This window comes from Lepeophtheirus salmonis, chromosome 6 (genome assembly GCF_016086655.4).
Source record: "Lepeophtheirus salmonis chromosome 6, UVic_Lsal_1.4, whole genome shotgun sequence".
NCBI lineage: Eukaryota > Metazoa > Arthropoda > Copepoda > Siphonostomatoida > Caligidae > Lepeophtheirus > Lepeophtheirus salmonis.
In genome coordinates, this window is record NC_052136.2 from 31,467,547 (window position 1) to 31,493,353 (window position 25,807).

A 25,807-nucleotide genomic window follows, 5' to 3' on the forward strand; every position below is an offset into this window, starting at 1 on the left:
TGCTAGATTTCTTCTATTTCATTTTAAAGACAGCTCTGGTGAGTGATGACTGATGACATTTAATATGAAATGATTCATCTTGTATTGTTTACTACAGCGGTTCCCAAACTTATTTGAGTTCGATCCTTAAAATATGTGGTTAGACAATGTGCGACCCTTACACCTCTCAATGAGAGATGAATATAAAATTCGGAGTGCATTTTATGTTAATAGATGACTTAAAGGCCATAATCTATAAAGTTCCACTCGGATACAAATAATATTAATTATTTGACTATATTGATCAAAAATAAATAATTTAATTTTAGATATATTAATACAACGAAGAAATAATCGAATATATTGTAAATATAAAATCAACGATATATAATGTACTACTTCAACTTGGAATCATTTCTTCCTATCAATTCTCTTTTTTGGCAATAAGTTAAGTTAAAATTGAGACTCAAAAACAAAATATTACAAGCTCTGTATGTGCAAATAGGTTCGTAAACGAATTTAGGTCTTAATGTGACGGATACGCATTGAGTAAAGTAAGTATATTATAGGTTTAATTTTGGACATAGCAACTCGAAGATCGTCCTCCACATTAGACCGCGATCCATAATTATTTTTGATGTAAGTTAATACGGAAAAGGTCTTGCCCCAAATGGTATAAGTAAATCTAAAGCCGCTTTAGCCAGCAGTGTGTACTCATTAATCACAGAAATCTAGAATTCGATTAGTGTTTGGTCACATGAAAGTTCAATAAGCGCATTTTCCATGTCAGACGACAGATAATTATCTTTAGCGGTGAAAGGGGCCTATTTAGCTATGTTTTTGGAGCGCGATCTTCTGGGGAATACTTTTTAAAATGATCCAGAAGATACTTTAATTGTATAAATGAATGTTGATAAGATGACACTCGCTGAAATTAACGTTGCTCAAATAAACGAACATGATATGACTTATGTCGTAAATTATTACGAAGTAATATCAACACAAGGCTTTATCAGCATGCTATTTTATTAATACTCCTTCTCAATTATTCTATTTTTTTAAAGTAGGAAACAGTATTTCAGTTTTACGCAACAACCTTCAACTACTCATAGGGAAAGCTTGAAAGCATTTCTAATTCTAATTTGGAATAATGCAAACAATCCATCTATTGTTATTAACGAAATAAGAATGTATTCTCTGAATGTGATCAAGTACATGATAGTTATGTAAAAATTAATATATTAACTCAGTATTCATAATGTAATATAATTATAAAGCGACTGTGATTCTGTATATGTAAGAAAAACTATTTTTGACAATTAGCATAAATAGATAGCCACTCGGGATCAATCACAGTAAGTCCTCTCATGTACATTTTCCCCTTTATTTCAATAATTTCTTGAAAGCAGACCCACTCTGGAACTAAAGATCGGAGTACACTAGTTTGATGCATTAAAACAGGCTCCTCTAATTCACCATATCGGTAGGCGAATTTCCATTCCTTGCCATCTTTATGAATCTTTGAGGCTACTTGATCAGGAAGACCAGATAAAATGATTTGACGAAGTAACTTGGCGTCCTCATCAGAAGGAGGTTTTAAGTTAGGATCTAAAGCCAAGTTTTTACCTGGAAGGACAATATTTACTTCATTCGTCAACTGTCGTCTCAATTTACGAATCTCTTTCATTGCTTTAAGTCTAAGACCGTAACGATGACAAAAGTCTGGAGAGCAACCCTCAAATTCAGCAGCCCCAACTGCACGAATGAGCACCATAGGATCTCCTAATAAGAACGCGTTCCCCTTTCCAGCCCAAGTCCTTCTAATTTTAGAGATTTCCGTTTTGTCATAACGACCTTTCTTTTGCTCAATTTCTTGCTCCTCCCCACTTCCAATAGGTGTTTCCAAAAGAACTTCTTGAACAGACAATGCAGCAACGAGTGTTATGCTGTATGGAAGAAGATCATGCTGATGACTAAGAGCTAACATTTTTCCAAATTTGGGTGAAAGAGGAAATGCTGATATGGCTTTTCCAAGCCTTGTGATTCGGCCTTTATACTGAATTTCTTTTAATTGTTTATATGTGACATTTCCAGGGGGCTGAAGAGCACCTAAAAGAATAAGCTTTTTCGGCCACTTGAATCTGTATTGGATCAGGACGGGTAGGAAATGGGAAATTAATAACATTTTCCATGCACATTGCCTTCATCTGAAGTACAAGATCCTCAACTGGTCTTTTAGTTATTTCAGGATCACTATGATTTTGAAATTCGTTTTCATAAATTGCAGAGGAATATAAACGATAGCAATGCCCAGGTGCAGTTCTACCAGCTCTACCAGCTCTTTGATTAGCCTGAGCCTTGGACACCCAGGTCACATGATACGTGGATACACCGGTCACTTTATCATAAAATTTGGTTTTCACTTTACCAGTATCAACAACATATTTAATACCCGGAATAGTAAGAGAAGTTTCTGCTATATTAGTTGACACAACACAAAGACGATATCCTTCTGGAGGAGGCTTAAAAACTTCTGATTGCTTCTCGGAATTAAGAAGAGAGTAAAGAGGAAGAACCCATAGGGGTTGACATAATTTGTTTTGGGGAGTGTCTTCATCATTCTCTAGGTCACTAATGCGATCTTCATCAGGACACTCTAATACATCGGTTTCATTATCATCCAAAGGAACCACTCCATAATCATCAAGATTTACATTAGGAAGAAGATTACTTGAATCCTTTGATAAGTTTGTATATTGTTTTTTATCACATTTCTTCTTCTTTACTTTAGAAAGTGCTGTCCTTAATTCCGATTCAACATTTTCTTCTCCCTCACTATCAAGATCTGATCCATGGTGTGTACCCTTCGAGGCAGGAAACATGGCTCTTAGTTTTCTAACAACAAGATTTACCTCTTGCTGACCTGTTAAAAATATCAAAATACCACCATCTGGAAGTGTTGTATGAATTTTGGACACCTTTTTCAAGCATTCTTTAACGTAGTCATCAGGTGTCCTCTTATTAAAATGAGCAGTCACATCAAATTGTCTAGACTCGACCTTTACGACAGGAGGTGGATGCTTAAACAAACGTTGATTTGCAGTAAAATCCTCAATTCTAAGGGTAGCAGACATGATGATCAGTCGAAGGGGATCGCCGTTTTTATTTCTTTTGGGTACAATACGTGATAGCAGACCAATTAAAATGTCCGTGAAAACTGACCTTTCATGAGCTTCATCGAGAATTAGGACGGAATACCTAAAAATAAAAAGGTGCATACACAGCTGTAATCTAGATAATAATCACTTGCATAAAATTTAACTTACTTTGACAGAAGGAAATCTTTTTCTATTTCCCTTAGCAAGACACCATCCGTCATAAATTTTATTTTTGTGCTGTCCTTGGCATTTCCTTCAAACCGGATTTGATACCCCACCTCGTCTCCAAAATCCAAATTCATCTCCTCCGCCACTCTTTTTGACATACTCAAAGCTGCAACTCGACGAGGCTCAGTAACTCCTATCATTTTACCATCTTCAGCATAACCAGCCTCGTATAAAAATTGAGGAACCTGAGTTGTTTTTCCACTACCCGTTTCTCCAGCCAAAACAAGAACTGGATTTTCAGCAATAGTCTCCATGATGACTTGCTCTTCAGCAATGATGGGAAGTTTTTCTCTAGACGCTACAATATGAGGCAATCGATTCAGAGGAACAAAAACAGTTTTTCGAGTTGGAAGTGTAGGAGGTTTTTGAGCTAATTCCTTAATGGATGAGTCAGTTTGACTTTTTTCAAATTTTGGAGGTCCTGCTGATGTATCTGTTTGGTTCGTAGTAGATGGAGTAGTGTTATCAGGAATAGATACATTCATCTTATTTTCTTTAGAAGTCTCTAACTGAGCAGTCTCCATCTTTTGATTGCGTTCTTCATCTTCTTCTTCCGTTTCATCCTCACTCTCTGAGGAAGATGATTCGAAGCCCAGAACATTCGGGTCGTAACTGGTGTGTAAATTATTTATGTGAGTTTTATATCTTTTTGATCTTGGAACGGGTACGATGGGTTTGTCTGAGGACGATGGCGGCTGAGGCGGATGCTTTAAAAAAAAGAGAAGTTCTATTTTATAAGATGGTAAAACGTGTGTATATATACGGAAAATAACAAACCTCTCCCAAGTATTTTAATCTTTCGTCCTCTGCAAATTGTCGTTTTAGCCCTTTGGTCTGAACTTGAGATAAAGACATAAGAGACTTGAGTTCTTCTTCAGGGACTTGCACTTGACATAATTTCTCGAGAAGTCCCGCTCTGGCCGCCTTCTTGGTCTTTCTATCGGATATTTTTTCAAGCTCTTTTCTTTTCTTTGAAAGGAGCTTGGGCTTAACTCCTGATATTTTATTAAGCTTAAAGGTTCGTTTCTTGGAGGGTAAAACAGTAACATTGGGATCATTCACGTTCCCCTCGCGAAGTGAAGAGTCTGTTAGCGTTGATTGGAGTTTAAGAGTCTCTGTATTATCTAATGTCCCCTCTTTTTGCACTCGAGACTTCCAATTAAATCCCTTTTTATGCCGACCCATGATTTTATGATGTAGGGCTCAAGTACCAACTTCAACCAATCATTAAAGGCAATTGTGAATTTAATCGATGTAAATTTTAAATGAAGTAAATACGAAATAGTATTAGTCTAATAGACAAAACTAGTAGTAAATAGTATGTTGTCCTATTTTGAAGACACGTGTGTTTGTTTATAAATTGATTATTATTTTGAATAAAGAAAGAATAAGACTGACGTCACAGCCTAAGGAAACCAATGACGTTAAAAGCATAAAATAATATTCGAAATGGATGTCTGGCCACGTTAACTATTTCCCTACTTTGAACTTAAAAAAAAAAAAAAAAAATCGCCAAATATATTCAGCATATGTTTTACATAATTGTAGATTTTGAAAGCTTTTTTCATTGTCAATTTATATTGAAGTATTTCATTATATTAAATATAATGACTATATTTTAATCTACTACAATAAGAAAAGGAATCAAAAACCCTGTGATTTGAGCTTTTCTCTACAAATTCATTTGTAAAAAGTAAATTGCCTATAAATATTAAATGTAATTTATATTTATGCCTTTCAAAAATGTATTCAACCTGTTAAAAAACTAGACAGATATGCTGTTCACTCTATAAGTAAAATAAAGAAATGGATTATCTCTATTTTGAGGTTGAGTGGTGTTTTATAGCTGAGTTCAAAATAAAATTTTTTCATCAAAGTTATTGACTAGTTAGGAGTTAAATTAATCAATAAGTTCTAATGGAGGAGCACGAGCTCCAACCACGCAACCTCTTGCAGTGAAAAACATTACTTTTTTTTTTAGAAATTGGACTTTGTAAACTCATAAAACTTTAGTTTTACAACTCAAAATCAAAGTAGATTTAAGTTAAAAGATTTTTTTATCTAAATTTTCAAAAAATTATTAAATTAGTCTTTTTAAGTTGATGAATTTGTCCTTCAAAAATGAAGTATCAACTTCAGTTCGTGTTTGTACAAATTCATTATATAGTAGGTTTCATTCAAATAATTAATTAATATGAAATATTATTCTTCGATTGATCTTTCAATACTAATGTGATTAATTCATAAAGTCGTTATAACCAAGTGTATTTTCACAATTATTCAAATGGATTTGGATTTCTAAATTCAAATGTTTCGATTCAGAACCAAGATCACAAAATATTATTCCAAACTATAAATTAAGAATAATTGATTCTTAGATGTGTGTAGTTGTAATTAAAATGAATGATGTTGATTTATTATTCTAAGGATTGAGAATTTAAATTTAATTTATAGAGTATCATTTTAATATATCCTTGAGGTTGGCTTTATAATATTTAGATATCCCGGCTCCAAAACTGCAGTTATTTTAAAATTTGCGACTCCAAATCATCATTAAATATACATATTTTCTGTAGAAAACCGACTCTGTGAGTAAATACATATGTGATTCTGCTGTCTTTCGACTCACTCATCAGTCATAATTATTAGTTAATGGGAATTAAATGTTACTAGTTATATTATTTTGATTCTTTTAAGTACAGGATTTTGATATTGAAAATCGACACAGTCTGCCTGATGTTTCATAAATTAAGCCAATCCATCATTTTTTTTGGATTTCAAATATTACCCCGAAATAGAAGAGTTGCTTAAAATACCGCCTGATGTTAATTATAAAATTACAACTACAACAAATATTATATAAAGCTTTATGATTGAGTTTCAATTATAAATTAAGTTTATTATTGAGTTTTAACAGTTTATATGAGTTTACCAAATCAAATTTCTCAAAAAAAGGTGATGTTTTTCAGCACAACAGGTTGCGTGATTAGAGCTGGTGCTCCTCCACAGAGTATTAGAACTCATTGGTTTGATCATTCATTGATGATTTGTCGTGGGTTTTTAGTCGTAGTTTTGAAATGGAAATGATGGATGAAGAGGGTCCGCAGAGTCCTGATGCTGGAGGGGAAGGGGAATTAATGATGGAGCTGAGATGTTTTTTGGAGACGGGTTTGAATGAGGGTGGGCGTCGCCGTGCTTACCGCAGCTCTGCTTCCTATCTCTTGGAGAATCTTCCGTCTTCCCGAGGCGCTGTTTTGGAATATTATGCAGGACTCCTTTTGAATCAGCATGAAGATGATCCCAGTCCTATAAAAGATGTTTTGCTCTCTTTTATGGCTAAAGATCCAATTTCTAGGGCACCTCTGTTGGCTCAATGGAGTTTGACACTTCTCGGACAGTTTTCCTCCAAGTTTCGACCTCCTGTAATTGTGCATTGAATTACTAATGCAAAAACATAGATCCTTGTTTAGTAAGGAGAAATTTCATTCCTTCTAACTCTCTCTATTTTTTCAGATTCAAAAGCAAGGAGACATGGATGAAGTAATGCGTTTCATGATGGATTTTGAGAGCGTTCGGATGCTCATGGATCTCGTTTCACTCTGTTTTTCAAAAATATCGAGCTCTGACAGTGATGACTTTTCACCAGCATCTGCTCTCCTGAGTACGAGTGGTCGTCATAGTCCTTACTTTGATTGGGTTGTTGCATATCTGGGTGCATCTTTTCCAGAAACTGTTATTAGTAAAGTGCTCGCTGCAGGACTTGAGAACTTTTATAATCGAATGTGTTCCTCAGATGCATCCTCATCATTGCAAGGTCCATCGGAATCAGAAGACTCAGTCGTTGGTATTTTAGATCATCTTATTGGGATGCAGGGTGAAAATGTGGTAAGGGGGGGGGCATTAAAAAATATATTGGAAAAAAAGTCTGGAGAATGTCAAGTTAAATAAAGGAAATTCCGTTGAGATCTCGACTTTTCCCTTTGTTCTTCAGTTAGCGTCTATTTCTCCAAGTATTTCCAAAGCCTTGACTTCCCTCAGCACACAATTGCTCCACACTCCGGATATTATCGACAAAATTGTGAAGCTTGTTCCCAAGTGGAATAAAACATACTTTCATTCCAGTGGCTCACTTCTTGATTTAGTGGTGCATCTTATTGTCGGAAGTAGGGAAAATGGTGCAGAAATATTTCGATTAATTCTAGAAACTGTCGAGCTAGTATCAGCTACCAATGGATGCAAAATACTTTGTGAAACATTGTTGAGTGAGTTTTTAACCCTTGTGCATTCTCAACAACAATCTTCTTCTGGAGGATATAAAAACAGGAGTAGTCGCCGAGACGAGGATCTGGATGAAGTAGATAAAGAAATCCCTTGCTTAGCCTCAGTTTCAGAGAAACTTCATCTCTTTCTCTGTAAAGATGCATTTTTAAGTGAAAATAATTTCGTTCAAGAATTTACTTCCACACTTTTGCAATTAACATCCTTGATTTACCCCTCTGGTCGAGGAGTTGCTGTAGAAGTAATCAAATATGGACTATCCAATGCAAGTAATAATTTTGAAATTGGATATGTCTTGAAGTTTATTCAAGACATTGAGGTCTGGCACAAAGATATTGCTTTATTAGCTGTGAAGCAAGCTCTTAGAAATAGTAAAAGAAACTCTTCATCTTCAACTCTTTTAAGTAATTTGCTTATTATCTTAGATTATGAAAAGCAAGATGAAAAAGACATTCCAATTTTATCAAAATTTGCTCCGATTCTTCGTACTTATCTTGGGGATTTGATAGATAAATTAGAGCAGACTCATCTTATTCCACAAGTGATTAAGATAATTCGTTTAACGTCTTTCTCACCTGCTTGCATAAAGTTAGTTGATGAAATCTCAGTTTCTCTTTTACATAGATCCATACAAAAGCTTGTTCAAGCCCTATTTACACTTTTATCTCAAGAGCCAAGACCTATTAAGTTAATTCTGAATATCGAAGAAGTGTTGAGTTGTTTGTCCTCCAATTATCCTCTGAGTCTTCCCATGATTTTGAGATTTCTTATGGAGGGTGCCTTATGTTCCAAATTTGCATCCCTGTTCGGAGGAAAATTTCAGCAAGAGGAATTAGAGTGTAAAATGCGAAAAGAAAAGTTTGTTGGAAAGAGTCTATTGATGGATAATATGAAGTTTGGTTCTACTCCAGGAGTTGGAGCTACAACATTGTACCATGCTGGTGTGATCGGAACCGGTAATAAATCGCGATTATTGAATAGAGAAAATGAAAATGCATCCGACAATATCATGCTGTTTGTCAACATACTTTTTAAAATTTGTCAATTTGAATCGAGAGACAAGGCTAAGGAAGCAAATAAACAATTGGCACTTTTGTGTGTTGATCTTATTTCCCCTGATGTGATGTATAATGGCCTTCCTTGGCCGGACGAAGAATTTACCAAAGTAACTGTGGAAAGGGATCTGGAAATAAAAAGGACATTCGATAGACATCCGATTCTATGGCCTATTCTTTTTGGAATTGCTGAAGCAAGACCAGCTCTTTGCTACTGTTCTGTTCTCATTCGAGCTCTAATGTCGGTGGCACTTACACATTGGCAGTCCGCCTCTTCCACTGTAAAGAAGGCCTCGGATCACTCTTTAAAAGTGACAGAGACTAAAAATATTATTGAACTTATGGCTGTTGGTCAGTTTCTTCCTCATCCGCTTCGTTCTGTTGGAGACATCATGGATATTTTGTCACCATTTCATGTTCATTGCATTTTAATCGATATATGGATGTTTATGAGAGAAAACGTTCCCTCACCTACAGCCTTCACAACGACTCCATCTGGGGGATTATATCGTGAGTTTGGAGTCTATAAAAACTTTAAATCACACTCTGAGAGACTCAGACTTATCATGCTTAAATATTTGCCTCAAATAGCGCCGGAGTTTATTAAATTTTTTATTGAACCTGAATAATTTATATATTGCTTTTTTAAGGAAGATAAATTAGAATTTTGATTGACTTTATATACATATGTATTAATTATAGTTATGTTTATACGAAATTATTAATGAGTATTATTATGCATATATACATTGTATTTTGTTATGGTACGTTCGAGACGATTGCGTGCTTATGTAGCATGTTAGGTTTCATTCAGAGGTGTTGACACCACTCATAAATTTGAATATTTAAATCTAAGCATGGAATTCACTGTTAATAACTAACTTGCACTTGAGCCTTTGGATTTGAAAAAATACATATTTGCTATAATATAATTAGATAATACACAATACAATCTCAATTTTTTCGAATGAAAGAAATATCTTTGATACTGTAATGTGGAGTTTATGAATATTGAGACATAAAAGGGGACAGGCCTTACAGTTTTTGAGAATTTACTATTTTTATATATCTGCGAAAGATGTTGTTGCGAAGCCTTCATAATTAACTTTACAGCAATACGTACGTAATTTAAGATTTATCAACATGTGAAATTTCTAGAAATTAAGGCTTCTTAAACATTCCACATTTGAATTATTATGTTGAGTGCACAGACTTGTAAAATAATTATAGGTACCTGCTCTTGCATAGCATTCTATATTTTTTAAATTAACCAAATGGTGAAGTATTGAGAGTAAATTTTAAATTATATTGAAGGCATCCAGGTGAGAGCCTATATCAACCCTGTCTTGAGGATTAGTTGTCAGCATTGGTGATTGTATTTATCATAGTGAATGTAATTTTGAATGAATGTCTTAAAGGTTAGTTGGCTGAATGAAAGGTGTTGATGGGGGAAATTGCAGTTCTCTGCAAGAGAGGAAGGAAAAAGGAAATACTTATTTTCTATATATTATAAATAATTATATAAATATACATACAAACTTCTTTCTGAAAGATCAATAACGTGTAGAGAATGGTGTCTTTCACATCTGCTATAGAAAGCTTACAGCTAGTGCTTTCTCCCAACCCCTATTACATCTATGAAGAAATTCAGAAATAATAAAAACGTGCATTATATAATTGTTAATAAGACGACAATGAAAGGATGTCTTGATGATAGTTTTTATGATCCACCTGAGACGTCCAATAATGAAAAGAGAAACCATTCATGCCCATTGGCATATGGCTGTGATGATCACTGGACATGGAATACAAATGAAAAATCTGAAGACATTAAACTGTACGGGCACCGACAGCGTGCGGTAAGATTTCATCCCAAATGGAGCAATGGTACTGCCGGAGTACGCGGTACACGTGCTTTAAATGATGGTCGATATTATTGGGAAATATGTGTGTCTCAAAGGATATTTGGCACAAGTATGATGTTTGGAATAGGTACTAAAAAATCAAGGCTGCATGTGGATGGATTTATTAACATGATTGGGGAAGATGATCAAAGTTGGGGATTATCTCATAAAGGTTATTTATGGCACAATGGAAATAAAAGGTAATCAAGCTACAAAGTGTAGTTTTAATTTTGAATTTTCGAGTTGAACTTTTATGGAATTTGATTTGCTTTACAGACTTTATACTAAACCTTTCGAAGAAAATGTGCCTACCACAATAGGAGTATATTTCGATGGTATTGAAGGTGTATTGACTTTTTATAAAGATCGAGTTAATTTAGGAATTGCATTTACGAACTTAAATTACATTCAAGAACCTCTTTATCCCATAATTTGCAGTACTGCCGCTAAGACGGAAATGGCTCTTGGTATTGCAAAAAGAGAATACTTTTCTCTGCAGGATCGATGCAGAGACGTTGTGCTACAATATGTTTCATATAGTAATCAGGTTTTTGAACTTAACCTTCCGTCCAAGTTGAAAGAATTCATTATTGAAGAATATAATCCCATGATTTTAAATTGTGAATAGAACAGTTCCTTGTCTCTTAAAGACATGATTATTAAATGTGATCCCACGGATTCAATCTAGTCATCAAAATAACCAAGATAATAATTTAAATTACTTATATACAAAAATATATATTTGTATTTCATACTAATTTTATGTTACACTAAATTAAATATTTATTAAAAAAATTGCAATTGTACTGAATATATATCCATATATATAAATTATAATATATTGTACGTATACCTAAGTATGTAGCATCAAATACAATAATACTGAATACAATTTCTGTTACGTATTCCAAAATAACATTTAAGATTAATATTAATATGTAGTTATATTCTGGGACAATGCTATTTTTGAAAGCTATTATGTACTTAAATGAATACTTATTCAAACTCTTGTGTAGCTTTTTTCCTAGTGGTAATGCTTGGATATTATTTCAAATATTATATATTCATATAATTATTCATAACACTTAATATGTTAAAAATATTTTTTATCAGTTGTCGGAAGAAAAAAACAATATATCAGAACATACATTTTTATATATCTACGTACTTACTATTACACTTAAATAAATTAGACAATGAATATTGTTGATTTTGTATAAGAAACGTGAAAATCTAATTAAAATTGTATTTATGTATTAAATTCATAAATTGATTCATGTTCCACAAAATAAAATGCTAGATTATTAACTATCAGTTATACATAAACGCTTAATATGTATAATTAATTACTTATGCACTCAAATCGATAGCCCATACTGAGCTTATATATTGTAATATTTAATAAAGTATATATTCAATTTTTTAAGTCATCTTTATTTTTTTGTAATCTACAGTAGTGTTTCTCAAACATTTTAACAGTGAGTATACCTCCTGAGAAATTATCAAGATCTCAAAATAAGGGGTGTCCGCAGGGGCTACAGCCCTTCTCCCAAATTGAGAAATTTAAAAAAATCCCTTCTATGGAAAAAAAATTAGCCCCCAAAATCAATTTAAGGATTTGTTTTCTATAAAAAAAGGTTAATCGAGGAAGGATTTCTTTTCAAAAAAAAAAAAAAAATCTGCCGTCGCTTCTGAAAATACTACCGTTATGACCAAATTGAATATTTTACAAAAGGGGAAGTTAATCCTATTTATGACGTTCCTCAATGTGTCACTAAAGGGAACTATCATACCACAGTTTAAGCAAAATACCCAGAGTCTAGAGACAAGGAATAAACTTATATGATAGTTAATATATATACAGTTTATTTGATAATACAGCACAAGGATGAAGATAAATTAAACTTATCTTCCTTACATCAATTCTGACTGGAGTGGTAGAAAAAATGATGACTATTATATCATGTTTCTAAATATTTTGAGTTTGAGAGCTACAGATACAAATTATTTTAAGCACTTACTTGAGGATGGGGTTTCAGCAGTGTCGGTTTCAGATTGGGGCACGTCCTAGACTACGTGCTTTAACGTGAGGGTCCTGGACATTGTATATATTTTGAATAAAAGAATACAGGCTTGTGAATACGGCTGTGTATAACAAAAAATTTATTATCAAGTTAATATTTTTTGTGAATTTTTTTATAACAAAAAATAAATAAAAATATGGTATATAAAAATAATTTACGGTAAACATTCTGTTAAATTTTTTCTAATCAAAACAAAAAAAAATATAAAAACTTATCCTGCTATAAAATACATTTTGTGCTACTCGGCACACTTGGAACAAATGAGACCCACCAAAGGCCTAGACGGAGTTTACAGGAGGGCTGGGGAACCGGTCTTCCCTGAGCCTCAAAATTTATTATAATATATTATAAAGTTAGTTTGTAAATAAATAAAAAGGTCCTCTAGTCTAAATTTCAAACTTAGTGTATGACCATATAAGCGCTGTCTGCAATTCTTTTTAAAAAAATAGATAGACCAAAATGAGTTTCATTGACACTCCTCGGCATAAATATGGACTTTTATGAGAAGTAATTCATTACTTTAAAAAAAAAAAAAAAAAACCAAGGAACCAGGAATCCAAATGAATATATGGATACCTTGATCCTTAAAAAAAATCATTTAGAAGAACCTACAATGTAAATCCAATATTGTTCAAATTTTATATGATTCTATAGTACCTAATAAGTTATAGTGTTGTTACCAGTGATGCATTGCATATGTTCCGTCAGTAGGAAAAAATAAAAGAAACTGAAAATTAACGTGGTAATTATAAGAGGAATGTTTGGTAGGTGAGCAACTTATGTAACAAGGACATATATTGTCTGGAATTAGTCGGATCTCGGTCTAAAATTCTACTCAAAGTAAAACAAGGACTTACTCCCGGACAAATTATGAGTGTTACTCTCCGTCTTTCATGAGCACACTCACTATGGATTACTCTATATTTAGATGTTTTCCCTTCAAGAATTAAATAATAATAATAATATTAACAGCTTTGGAAAATAAAATAAAAACATTTTTTAGGTTGAAACTACAAAAAGTCACTCATATTTTAGAGGACATATTTTATAAATCTCTCATTGTTAGGTATACGGGTACTGAGTACTGACTCATTTAAAGCCGTATTATACTAAATTGATATTTAAACCGATACTTACAGCATTATTATATCATAAATATGTTAGACCGCCGATGACGTAATCTCCTAAAAAATTTAGCCCCCCGCCCCCCAACAAAAATTCCTTGGATAGTAAAAGCAAGATTGGAAATTGTCTTTCATAAGAATATACGTCGCTTAGACCCTTCCTTCACTCAACCCAAACACAAATAACCTGCGGACGCCTCCTGGCTATAAGTGCGTATGACATTTTATTTTTGTTTTTAGTCGGAAAACTATCGTATACCGATACCAATTTTGACACCGGAACCGATAAGAAATATTGGTATTCTGACAATAGTAGTTTTGATCTAAATTTGATTAGTCTGATCTTCCCTATATTATAAATTTCAAACTTTGCTTATGAGTTATGAGTATGACCCGAAACTCATTGGCAATGTATTACCAAAGACCCTTAATTTTTTCTTTAAGCACGGGGTTCGGACATTTGTCTGCATTCTCTCCATTTTTATAGTACTTGCAGGATATTTACTAAGATTTTTCTTGTATTTATATAATGTTTACCATAATATTTTTTTATTTTTGACAAAATTCCAAATGCATTTTTCTATATTAGAAATGAAAAATACCTATTAAATTCAAATTATGACAAAATAAATTTTTATATATGATATATGTAACATTCATTTTGTGACAAAATGACTCTTTTAGTAATCATTTATATGCGAAAATAATAAAATGTTATTTGGTAGCACTGGCAATTATATAAGCCATGTTTCGAACATTCCGGATTTTCGTATTTTTCTTTCTTACTCCTTTAAATTCGATCTTTCCATTACACAGGAAAAAAATGATTTATTATATCTGATTTGAAAAAATAATATAGGCTATAAAAATATTTTTCTGTCGCTTTGATAGTGATATTTAACCATGTGCTAATATATTTATATAGATTAACAATAAGTGTAAATTTGAATTCAATGGATGCAAACACAGATGAATATATTTATTATTAATAAAAGATCTCATTTGTGAACGAACCCTACCTTTTTTTCGGAACTTTTTGTTCCAACTAAAGGGTGGTAATTAAAAACCCTCCTCCTTATCTTTCGCCTGCTACAGGTTTTAAAACTCGCAAATGATGAGAAGGACGTTTAATTACATACTTAAGTTAGATAATATTATACTTTAGTACGTACAATGGGTTCTTTTTATTTGCAAATAGGTTAAAAAATATGTCAATATTTTTTAAATTGTGTACAAGTTTTTCCCCCAAAAAATAACATCAGTCATTTTAATTACAAAATATTAATTGATGCTATCTATTAAAATTACATGGTTATGAGTAATATAACTGCATGTATTTAGACTTTTATGTGCCATAACATACAATTATCAATAAAAGAGGTCAAAAATAACACTTTTAATGTATCGCCAATCCCTGTAATGTTTAATACTTGCATCATCCTCATCACAAAGTAATCTAAATTTCCCATTTTATTTTTTAGTTGCAACTTGTACACAACATATTTATTAAAGAAGTGTTTTGAATAAAACAAATGCTGAATAGAATTAAGAAAGCGATAAACAGCTAAAAGTAAGAACAATAAAAATAGAAAGTCGGGAATTAACTTTTGATGGATGGATTAATTTATAATTTATTTATTATTTTAGGAATTAACTTTATTGGCAAATCTTCTTGTAACATATCTCAAGAGAAAGGGAGTGGAGAAGCAAACCCATTCTATATTTCCATTTCATCCCATCTTCTGTTTTTTTTTGTGTAATAAAAAGCAACAACATTTAGCCTGAAAAATTATTTTAATTTTCATTAAATATAGCTCGACTCTACTCTGACAATATATAAATATAACTTAGTTATATGTAATAATGTGTGGTAGTACGTACGCACAAGATTATATATTTGAGTGTACTCGTCGAATCTGTTATGAGTTATGACAGATAAACAAGGAAAAATATCAATTAAGTGACCTATACGCGCATCGTTCACATTCTTTTGATTTAAATATCAGCCCCCTTTTTTCAATCTGTATGTATTATTTTTGTGTAATGTACGCACAAACGAACAACAACAACAACAACAGCACCCTCCCCCCTTTTTTCTTTCTTTCCTTTTCTCTTGTAAGTTCAAGGTAAGTCAAGCTTATTTCATAGAAATAATAAAAAAAATCAATGCTGCTCTTCCATTGTAAGAGCATCTCTTTAATAATTTAAAATATATTTTGCGAGAATTAGCAACAACAATGATGATAATAATAACAAGAATAATAGCGAGCTCTGCTTTTTTTAACAAAAATTGCACTGCTATTCGCCTACTTTGAGGCCAATCATGAATTCCCGGGGCCTCCCTGTTACGAATTTAAAGATGGCGTCTTTACACGCTTTTTGTTGTTGTAGAGTGAGTACGAGTACTACTATAAATGTAGTACTTACTAACATAACATAGTACTACTACTAGTAGTAGTAGTAGTAGTAAAAACGGCGCGTCCCCCCGGTATGTATACCCAATGAGAGATGTTGTTACAACCTAATGTGATCGATGAACCAATGAAAAGGGAGTGTTCCTTCCTGCGCGGAGAAAGAAGAAGAGGGACAAAGGGAGAAAGAGGGAGATAGACAGAGGGAAAGAGAGAAAGAGAAAAGAACTACTCTTCTTAGTCGGACTCCGGGGATTTTTAAGAGTGGGGATTCCTAGAAGAGTGTATTTGATTGATCCGTTGATATTTCAGTCGAGTTTGAATAGCTGTGTGAGGGTGTGTGGAGTTCATTTCTGTGAAATACATTCAGTGAGCCGATTATTTAGTTCTCTCCTCCTCCAGGATTGTTTTTTTAGTTATCAAGACGACTATTGTTTACCTCTACGGGTATTCTTCCACTATCAACAAGCAGCAGGAGTTGAGCATATTCGTTAACGGTGAGAACCTTAGATGCTAGTTTTATAGAGGGGGTCGTGATCCATCCATCATGTCTTTATCCCCGGCTTTTACTTATCTTATGCAATATGAGGGGGCTTTTCGGCACAGAGAGTTTCCCTCCTTCTCTCCCTCCTCCTTTCTGACTTTCCTTTCTCCTTCCTCTTCTCCCTATTGGAAATGGCAAATGCAGTCTCTTTGACCTTTGAATTGGCGGTATTTCTGCTCTCTGCTCTCTGTCTATGGCTTGCATCATCCCACTTATTCCGAAAATCCAAGGGGAAGTTGAAATAGGAGGATCAAGTCCACATATCCCATTTCATCTCACTTAAAGTGGGAACCCCTTTGTAAGGCAAAGACTTGGATCTGTTAGGAGTTTTTAGGAGGAATGGCGTTCTACTTCTTTTTAATAAGTTAACTCTTAATGATAATTGAATAGAATGCAGTCCTTGGGCACCACCGCTGCCTCCCCCCCCCCCTTTTTCTCTGTCTGGATTATTATATTATCGTACGTAGATCTGATATTTGATACGTAATGAGAGAGGGTGATGCATTGAATTTCTTCTCATTCCCCTCCCCTTTATTATAAATTAGGATTAATTAGATTTTTAATGTCCTTCACTTTAATTTATCTAGAAATGTATCCAATCTTAGGAGTCTAGTACTTGCACACATTAATTTCCTGTGTATTCACACTTATACTCTTTGAAACAAATCAAAGTCAAGTTTCCAAGTCATATATTCATATATATATATATATTTTTTTTTTGCAGTGGATATTAAGTGCATTTATAAACACACTACACAATTGACATCATGGATATGTCGAGCCTCTATCTTCAGCCTGAAGGACAAGTACATGGTGTGTGTGATCCCCAATGGAATGGTCTTTCTCTCCAAGAGATGATTGACTCAGACATCAAAGCAGAGTTTGATGATGTGATGAGAGATGATCCTTTGGATCTACAGGACATGGACTTGGAATTACTTAATGATTTGGGTAATTTTGATTCTCCCTTTGGTCGCTATGAAATTGGAAGTGAGTTGAGCACAGGAAGTGAGCTTACCCTTAGTTCCACACATCATTGGGTTGAAAGTGGAGGTGGAAGCTTGTCATCCACGTCTTCGACGGCTTCGGATCAACTCAGTCCTGATTTTGGAAGTCTTGAGGCAACGCGCTCTGCTTTAAATAATAGCTACTTTGAGGATCTGAATGGAGCCAATAATGTTATGGTGAATCCAAGTTCTGTTATGCCTGTGCATACCTCTCAACCGTCCCGTATTATCAGTGAAGCTAAACATGTCAAGACTGTGATTAGCAGCCAGGTTGCAAATCCTCATCGTCATGGGAGTGTTATCAAAATACAGACTACTAATCACTCCAATGCTATTCCTGCAGTTGCTTCTTCGGTCACTTACCCTTCCATAATCATGCCTATTTATACTACCACAGTTGCTTCTCAAACTCCTGGATCCTGTAACACAATTCATGTTGGTCCCAGGTTAGGAAAAACTGTTAAAGTCATTCCTCCTATTTCATCTCCCATGCAAGTCAATTCTCCTCAGCACATTCAGCAACGAACTCAAATACATCAACAAATCCATAATATCAATAATAAGCATTCAGCCAGTAAGAAAAAGTCATTGAGTCACAACTCTTCACTACAAAAACCTGCTGAAAAAGAAAACGGGTTCCCCAAGCCAGCATACTCATATTCTTGTCTCATTGCCCTGGCTCTTAAAAATAGTCAAAATGGAAGCATGTCCGTCTCAGAGATTTATAAATTCATGTGGTGAGTAAACACATTTCATATTTTATTTTTTAAAACAGCTTTTGGTAACAAAGTTGGGCACAAAGAGTTGCAAGTGATGTTATGTAATTAAACTTCATCGTAAATTATACATTTAAAAAAATGTATAATTTAAAGGCAGTTGTCACATTTGGCCTTGTGCAAAATGAATTCTTATGTAACCACATTTTTATTCTTCTTAATACTACTACTACTACTTAAAACTTTTTCTGCATTTCTACATACTATGTGTTGTAGTATGTCGTACCTTCATACATATATTCTTTGTGTATTATTATGTTCATATTTTATTATTGTTTTTACGAGGAGTACAATAGAGTTGTAACAACAATATTAGTTTACATATTTTACGCGCATCACAAATTCGCACACACTAAGCTAAGAGCAATAAAGTTCATTGTTCAATGCAATCTTCCACATCCACCTGCTTCTTCTTCTTCGAAAAATGACTTAGAGCCTTTTAAAAGGCTGACATTTATTCGTCGTTAGATTTTTAAATTGCCACAACCGACACTAAAGAGACCGTTGGAAAAATAATAATAAATGGAGAGTGAATAGAACATACATCATGTCTGTATGTATTTTTTTAAATAAAAATAAGGGAGGTTGTACAGTGTACTACTCAATACTGTAGTAGTATTGAAGGGGGGAAGGGGGAGTCTGTGTCTACCCTCTGAGGGTTATGGAAAAATGAAGAAAAAGAAAAAAAAGAAGAGAGGTAAAAAAATAGTCAACGGATTTTTTTTCCTAACCGTCATTTTTAAAAGCCCGCGCTAGCAGCAGGACTGTGTGTCTGTGTAACATACATACTGATATACTAGAGTACTAAGTATTTATACTGCAATATCATTTAAACTTGGCGGGAATTTTCATCTTTTTAACCGTCAAAATTAATGAATTTTAAGGAAAAAAATAAGTAATACCCTTAGGACGTTTTTATTTCTTATTCAGCAGTAAAATAGTAGAACCTTGAAACAACTATTTTTATTTTTGACTTAGGGATATAAATATCATAAGAACGTTAATTTAGGTCAACTCATCAACAATCAATTTTATAATATGTTCCCTCTAAAAATTGCCATCGATTACAAATACTAATTTGATTTATTTATTCATTTTTAGTGAACATTTCCCCTACTTCAAAACTGCACCTACTGGGTGGAAAAATTCTGTCCGACATAATTTGAGTTTGAATAAATGTTTTGAAAAGATAGAAAAGCCTTCCGCTAATGGTACAAATCAGAGAAAGGGATGTCTTTGGGCTATTAACCCTGCAAAAGTTACTAAAATGGATGATGAAGTTCAAAAGTGGTCCAGAAAGGATCCTATGGCCATTAAGAAGGGAATGCTTCTACCTCGTAAGTTCAAAATAAATATTAGAATGATTCAAGTAGTACTCTATAATTCCTTATTTGTATTTCCATTCAGACACTCTGGAGTCATTAGAAAGGGGTGAAATGGTCAAGGACTATAGTTCAAATGGTACTGCTTCCTCTTGTGGAAGTATCGAGTCGGAGGACGAGGAAGATCCTAGAACTCCAGCCTCAGTTTCTTCACAAGGAAGTCATGGATACGACTCTGCAGGCTCTGATTTTGTAGATATCGAGACCTTTACTTCTGTACCAGATTCATCCCTCCCCGAATTGAATCTTCAGGTGTGTAATTCATCTTAGATCATAATTAATAAACTCATCTCTAATTCATTGTTATTATTTAAATTTGCAGGTTAGCAGTGGAAACGGAGGCGGAATTTATGAGGAACTAGGAGACGATCGTCTCCATTTCGGAACGGCCACTATTCAAGATAACCAATATTTCCTATCAAATACTTCCATTCAGGGCAACTACTCTATTGTTACTCCTCATGCCAAACCCTCACCAGGCGGCACTCTGATAGTACAGAAGCGTGATTGCGAGAAAGTGTTAGGCATTTAAAAAGAAACCGCGCTTTCATATTCGTATTTTGGAACCAAGGGCATGACAGTGATCTCAAAATAATAATAAATATTCCTACTATTACTAAACTTCTACAATTGCTACGACGATTATACTATTATCATTTATCAAAGTACAACAAAATTAAATTTCTAAAAATATGGTGCGGCTGCTGGGGAAGCACCAAGGGCTATATTGTTTGTTTCTCTGCTTTATTCTGTATGTTAAAAATGACGACAATGGCGATGATGTTGAACATGTACCTAAGTAAGATTTGTTTGTATGTATGTAGGTCTCCCACAAATATTGATTTTATTGAAGGTTTAAAGTTTTTCTATGATGAGCAGGAAAATAATCTAGTCATCTTTTTGTTTAACTAAGATGGCAGTACCTGATGATGTGTTTTCCCATAATTAAAAAAATGTATATGTATTGAACTCTTATACTTAGAGCAAGGGGCTGCTTACATGTCTGGTTTACATGATAGCCTCTAAAACATCTCTATTCAATTGCCATGTTAAGAAATAAATAAAGAATAGTGCCTTTTTCCTCTTCTCCTCCAATGTTCAATATTATATTTGTTTTATTGTTAGTGAAATAATTGGACACACTAAAAAACCCACCAACCAACCAACCAGTCAGTTATAAATTTATGTATGTATGTGTGTATTGTATTTGTAGTAATATAACGAGAGAAGTTAGTGCAATCAACAATAATTAATTAATTATCTCTTATAATATACGATTCTGTTGCTTCTTTGTTTTTACTACAACCCAATTCCTTACCCCTTCTCTCATTCCTAATTAAGAAACATACTACTGCTTTAGTCTGGACCCATCCCATCCATGCATCCATTTTGATTATAGTATACTTTTAAAAAAATGTGATATAGTAACATCATCTGTCATTTTTTTTTTTTGTCATTAATAATGCATAATAATTAAAATGTAAAGCTCTATTTAATTTTAAGGAAGACAACGGCAAAAATATAGTTTGGAGAAGGCCTCTTCTCTATTTCTCTCCCCTCCATGACCCCCATCCTCCTTTTTCCTCCTCTCTAAAAGTAATGATGAACAAATTTTATTATTTTCTTTTACATATATAAAATAGCAGCATTTCACTTCTGAAAGTCAAATAATGATCCAAAAAATGCGCCAGTATTAATAGCTTTACTCTTGGAAATCCATCCTACTTTTTTCTATCTTATCATCACGTCATATGCAGTAAATCTCTCAAATATACATATTTTGTGTTGTATTACTATTATGAGGATGCTTTAAAACTCTATATTACTTACTACTACAATTTACCTATTGTATAATTATTACTATTAAGGAATCATTACTGTTACTTTTTTTGTAGAAGTATTTTTTTTATAATAATGTATTTATTTTCTGTAAAAAAGACACATCAAAAATGTACTGGTATTTCCCTCTGCCATGCTGGGTTAAAGGTTTTTAGAAAGATATGTGTTTATATCATATTCATCATCCTGTCTATCCTCGATCCTTCCTTCATCTCTTTTCCCCCTATTTCTTTTGTACATAGCGATTTTTTTTTACTTTATGAGAAAAATATTATCATTATAATATAATACAATACTATTTGAATGTTTTAGTTTTTTGGTTTATTATTTTTTTCCATGTGCGGAAATGTATTAGTTATTGTAAATTTAAAAAAAACACACACATTATTATTAATAATATGTATATATATATGCATACATAATATAAATACGCGACAACCGTATCATGGACACTTTCTTTATCTTCACGAGGAGAGGAAGCAGGACTCCTTCCTCTCAGATTACATATGAGCCTGGAGACCAGTAAGACAAGGAAGACTGACTATAATTGGTAAACGATATGCAGCTCTTCAAGACGACCTTCTTCTCAATTCCTATTCTTTCCTTTACATTGCTACACATATTCTCTCTTCCGCTCAGCAGAGCATCATCCTCATGCACTGATGACCTTGGAAACAAAATAACTGACTGTGATGCATGTATGCGCCACTTAGGGTGTGTTTGGTGTAATGATCGTGAACCGAACGGAATGGCAAGAGGCTGTATAACGGAGTCTCAAGCCATGAGTGATTGTGATAAATCAATCAATTTGAAAAACTCAATTGAATATATTCGTGATTCCCCATTGGACACGGACTCCTCAGATAAAATACGCGTCTTTCCTCAGGAAGTTCAACTGACACTTCGTCCAAACCATCCATATGAATTGGATTTTGAGGTTGCTCTCTCAGACAATCCTGTGGATATTTATTTCCTTATGGATCTTAGTTCATCAATGAATAAAAGTAAAAGCAATTTAGTAGACGCGAGTGAGTCCATTGCCCGAAGGATAAGTGAGCTCTCTTCCTCCTTTAAAATTGGTTTTGGAAGTTTCTCTGATAAGCTTGTTCCACCTTTTGGAATGACGAAGCGCTACTCAGACTCAAGGAACTATCTGCGTTCTTATAGTTATCGCCATCAAATGAGTCTTGGAACGGATGTTGAAGAGTTTCGTCGAAGAGTCCAATTTTCTGATCTTGCAGGAAATGTAGATTCACCCGAGTCAGGCCTTGAAGCTCTTTCTCAAGCCATACTCTGTGAAGAAGAGATAGGATGGACTCCGGGCGATGTTAGAAGAGTTATCATTTTCATATCTGATAAAGAACAGCACTTTGCTTTGGATGGAAAAATGGGAGGTCTTTATACTATGTCTCAAGGAAAATGTGAATTAAGTTCCGTTCGAGGGGAAACATATCTAACTTATTCCAAGAGTAGAGAGTATGATTATCCTTCCTTTGGGCAAATTAGGCACGAGCTTCGTAAAAAAAATGTAGTCGTTATTTTTGCTATCGAGAGCTTCATGGTGTCTTTGTACAGAGATTTAAGTCTATTCCTTCAAGGGACAGACAACGTTGGAGCACTCACTGAAGATCCAAGTTCTATCGAAGAAATTGTTGTCGAACAGTATCAAAGTATAAAGAACAGAATCAGTATGACCGTTAATAGTAGCCACCATGGATTGCTTAAATGCACCTTGCATGGAGACTGTATTTCGGAAAAAACTCTGAAAAGACAACAGTCTGATTTGGTTTGTAATGATGTTGAAACTCAGAAACCTTATAAATTTAAAGTTAAAGTAACTGCATCCTCTGATCTGTGTTTAGAAACTGACACAGATGGGCAGCATAAGTCATTCTCCATTCAACTGCAGGGCTATGAAAAAGATCAGCTTTCTGTCAAAGCAAAATGTGCATATTGTTCCTGTCCTGATGTAGAACCAGGCTCTAGAAAGTGTTCTGGGAACGGGAATTTCATTTGTGGAGGTTGTCAGTGCTATGATGGATTTAGTGGAAGGAATTGTGAATGTAATGATAATGACGTTTTGAATGCTCAAAATCGAGAGGATTCTTGTAAATTCGAATCTGAAGATGAAGTATGTAATGGACGAGGGGAATGCGTTTGTGCTAAGTGTCTGTGTAGCGGTTCTGAATATCTGGGCAAAGCCTGCCAGTGTAGATCAAAAGACTGTCCTGGATTTTCTTCCTCCAGTGGGATATGCAACGGGAAAGGCATTTGTGAGTGTAGGGAAAGCAACTCTACGACTCCTACTTGTAAATGTGATGAAGGGTTCTCTGGAGATAATTGTGATTGTCCTACAAGTGATGAACGATGTAGAGCTGCTTTAACAGGTGATGATGTATGTTCTGGAAAAGGAGAGTGTATCTGTGGTAAATGCCAAAATTGTAAAGATGGTTATAGAGGAGATTTCTGTCAAATTGATCCAGTTATATCTGTTTGTAACAAGCTCTCCCCCTGTATTAAGCATTTCCTTCTACGGAAAAACTCTACAGAGAATGAACTAAGACTCGAGAAGAAACTCTGTTCCTCCACTTTCATCGGAAATACTTTTCGCCCATATTTGAATATGGGTTGTAAAATTCAGGATGATTTAAGTTTGGAGGATAGTTTCTTTCTTCTTATTGGGGATTATAATGACTGTGATCAAATGGAACAAAGATATAATCAAAGTCTAGCTCAAAAAGAAGATGAGGAAGGAAATGATGAATTACCTACACGAGGAGATCTTGGACGGATCGAACAGATAAGGAAGATTGACACGGCAGATTTCAAATTTTGTACATTTAGATATGGGGATTGTAACATTGAGTATTTTCACAACCGATTGGATTCGAATGATATTTATGAAGAAAGGGTAAAATATTTAAGGAATTTGTTTAATTAAAACTAAACAATTTATACCTTTTTATATATAGAAAAGTGGAGTTGTCTACGTCGTTTATTCAAAGAATAAAGACGGCGTTTGGAGTCCTCACACCAATTGTCGTGAAGGTCTGTCCCTTCCTCTAATTTTGGGTTCATCCGTTGGCTCTCTATTACTTTTTGGTTTAATCACATTAATTGCTTTTTGTGCTATTGTAACGACTCGGGATAAAAGAGCCTATGGACAATATGAGGCTTGGAAAGCAGAAAACATTCGAAATCTTCAGGGTAACAGTAACCCCACGTATATACAACCAAGATCTATTGTTGATAATTAATTAATTTAAAAATCTAGTCTTTCATCTATTAATTTTATCAATATTAAATCTATGTAGGAACATGTTAAAGTTTTATTTATCTTAAATAGATAATACTGCTAGGACATTATTTATGTATTTTGTATATGAAAAAATGTAAGTCAATGTTTTATTCCTTTCATTCCCAGTTTTTTAAATATTATAAAGAATTGTTAGGATGCTACTAAATCACACAATGGTAAATTAATATACAAGGAAACAGAATATACTAAATATATGTTTGATAAATTCTAACCCATTGATTTAACAATTAAAATCAAAATTTTGATCATAAAATCTACAAAATACGCATCTTAAAAAGATAATAGGCTGCACAACCTCTCATTCTACTTATTTCAATTTTAATATAAAATATGGTGGATTACTATCCACCATCTTTGTCAATACCAATTTTTGCGATGCCCTTCCATCACTATTTAGTAATAACATTATTTAAGAAAATTCATGTATTGACATTCCGTGGTTTGAAAACAATATTTATAATTGATTTTTAAGCCATGGAATTCAAAAATGACCAATATAATGGAATCTTCGAAATCATTGGTTTGGTATTTACACTTTTTATAATACTTATGTATTATAAGTTAAACAGTTTAGAGACAAGGGGATTAATGTCCGTTTAAGTATGTTTCTTGTTCAACGTAATTGACTAGTAGTGAAATAAGCATATTATTAAATTTAATTTCGGAACTTTATTCAACATAACCTCCCGTTGCTTATTTATCAAAAATTTAATGAGAAA

At 33.7% G+C, this 25,807-nt stretch overlaps 5 protein-coding genes and 1 long non-coding RNA gene across 6 annotated transcripts; 4 read left to right on the top strand and 2 right to left on the bottom strand.

Moving 5' to 3' along the window:
• Window positions 1-1,147: 1,147 nt before the first annotated feature.
• kz (putative ATP-dependent RNA helicase kurz) lies at window positions 1,148-4,722 on the bottom strand. Its single transcript, XM_040714311.2, is given in 4 exon segments — window positions 1,148-2,105; window positions 2,107-3,237; window positions 3,306-4,072; window positions 4,143-4,722. Coding segments are annotated over 4 exon segments (3,126 nt in total). The 5' UTR covers window positions 4,551-4,722; the 3' UTR covers window positions 1,148-1,285.
• A 1,720-nt stretch (window positions 4,723-6,442) lies between these two features.
• Window positions 6,443-9,416, top strand: omd (integrator complex subunit 5 omd). Its single transcript, XM_040714095.2, is given in 3 exon segments — window positions 6,443-6,787; window positions 6,879-7,277; window positions 7,279-9,416. Coding segments are annotated over 3 exon segments (2,793 nt in total). The 3' UTR covers window positions 9,328-9,416.
• A 517-nt stretch (window positions 9,417-9,933) lies between these two features.
• LOC121119436 (uncharacterized) lies at window positions 9,934-10,374 on the bottom strand. The gene is made up of 2 exons (XR_005864760.2): window positions 10,234-10,374; window positions 9,934-10,162 (listed from the first exon to the last, which is right to left on the bottom strand). It is a non-coding gene; the product is annotated as an uncharacterized lncRNA (long non-coding RNA).
• LOC121119435 (SPRY domain-containing SOCS box protein 3) lies at window positions 10,283-12,024 on the top strand. The gene is made up of 2 exons (XM_040714097.2): window positions 10,283-10,802; window positions 10,879-12,024. Exons 1-2 carry the CDS (start codon window positions 10,336-10,338, stop codon window positions 11,228-11,230), a joined length of 819 nt encoding a protein of 272 aa, XP_040570031.1. The 5' UTR covers window positions 10,283-10,335; the 3' UTR covers window positions 11,231-12,024.
• Window positions 12,025-15,484: 3,460 nt separating this feature from the next.
• Window positions 15,485-22,073, top strand: LOC121121057 (uncharacterized). The gene is made up of 5 exons (XM_040715924.2): window positions 15,485-16,718; window positions 17,490-18,509; window positions 19,650-19,885; window positions 19,956-20,182; window positions 20,253-22,073. The coding sequence occupies exons 2-5, from the start codon at window positions 17,533-17,535 to the stop codon at window positions 20,460-20,462; spliced, it is 1,650 nt and encodes a 549-aa protein (XP_040571858.1). The 5' UTR covers window positions 15,485-16,718; window positions 17,490-17,532; the 3' UTR covers window positions 20,463-22,073.
• A 255-nt stretch (window positions 22,074-22,328) lies between these two features.
• On the top strand, window positions 22,329-25,293 carry LOC121121056 (integrin beta-2). The gene is made up of 2 exons (XM_040715923.2): window positions 22,329-24,680; window positions 24,742-25,293. Exons 1-2 carry the CDS (start codon window positions 22,329-22,331, stop codon window positions 25,024-25,026), a joined length of 2,637 nt encoding a protein of 878 aa, XP_040571857.1. The 3' UTR covers window positions 25,027-25,293.
• The last annotated feature ends 514 nt before the right edge of the window (window positions 25,294-25,807 follow it).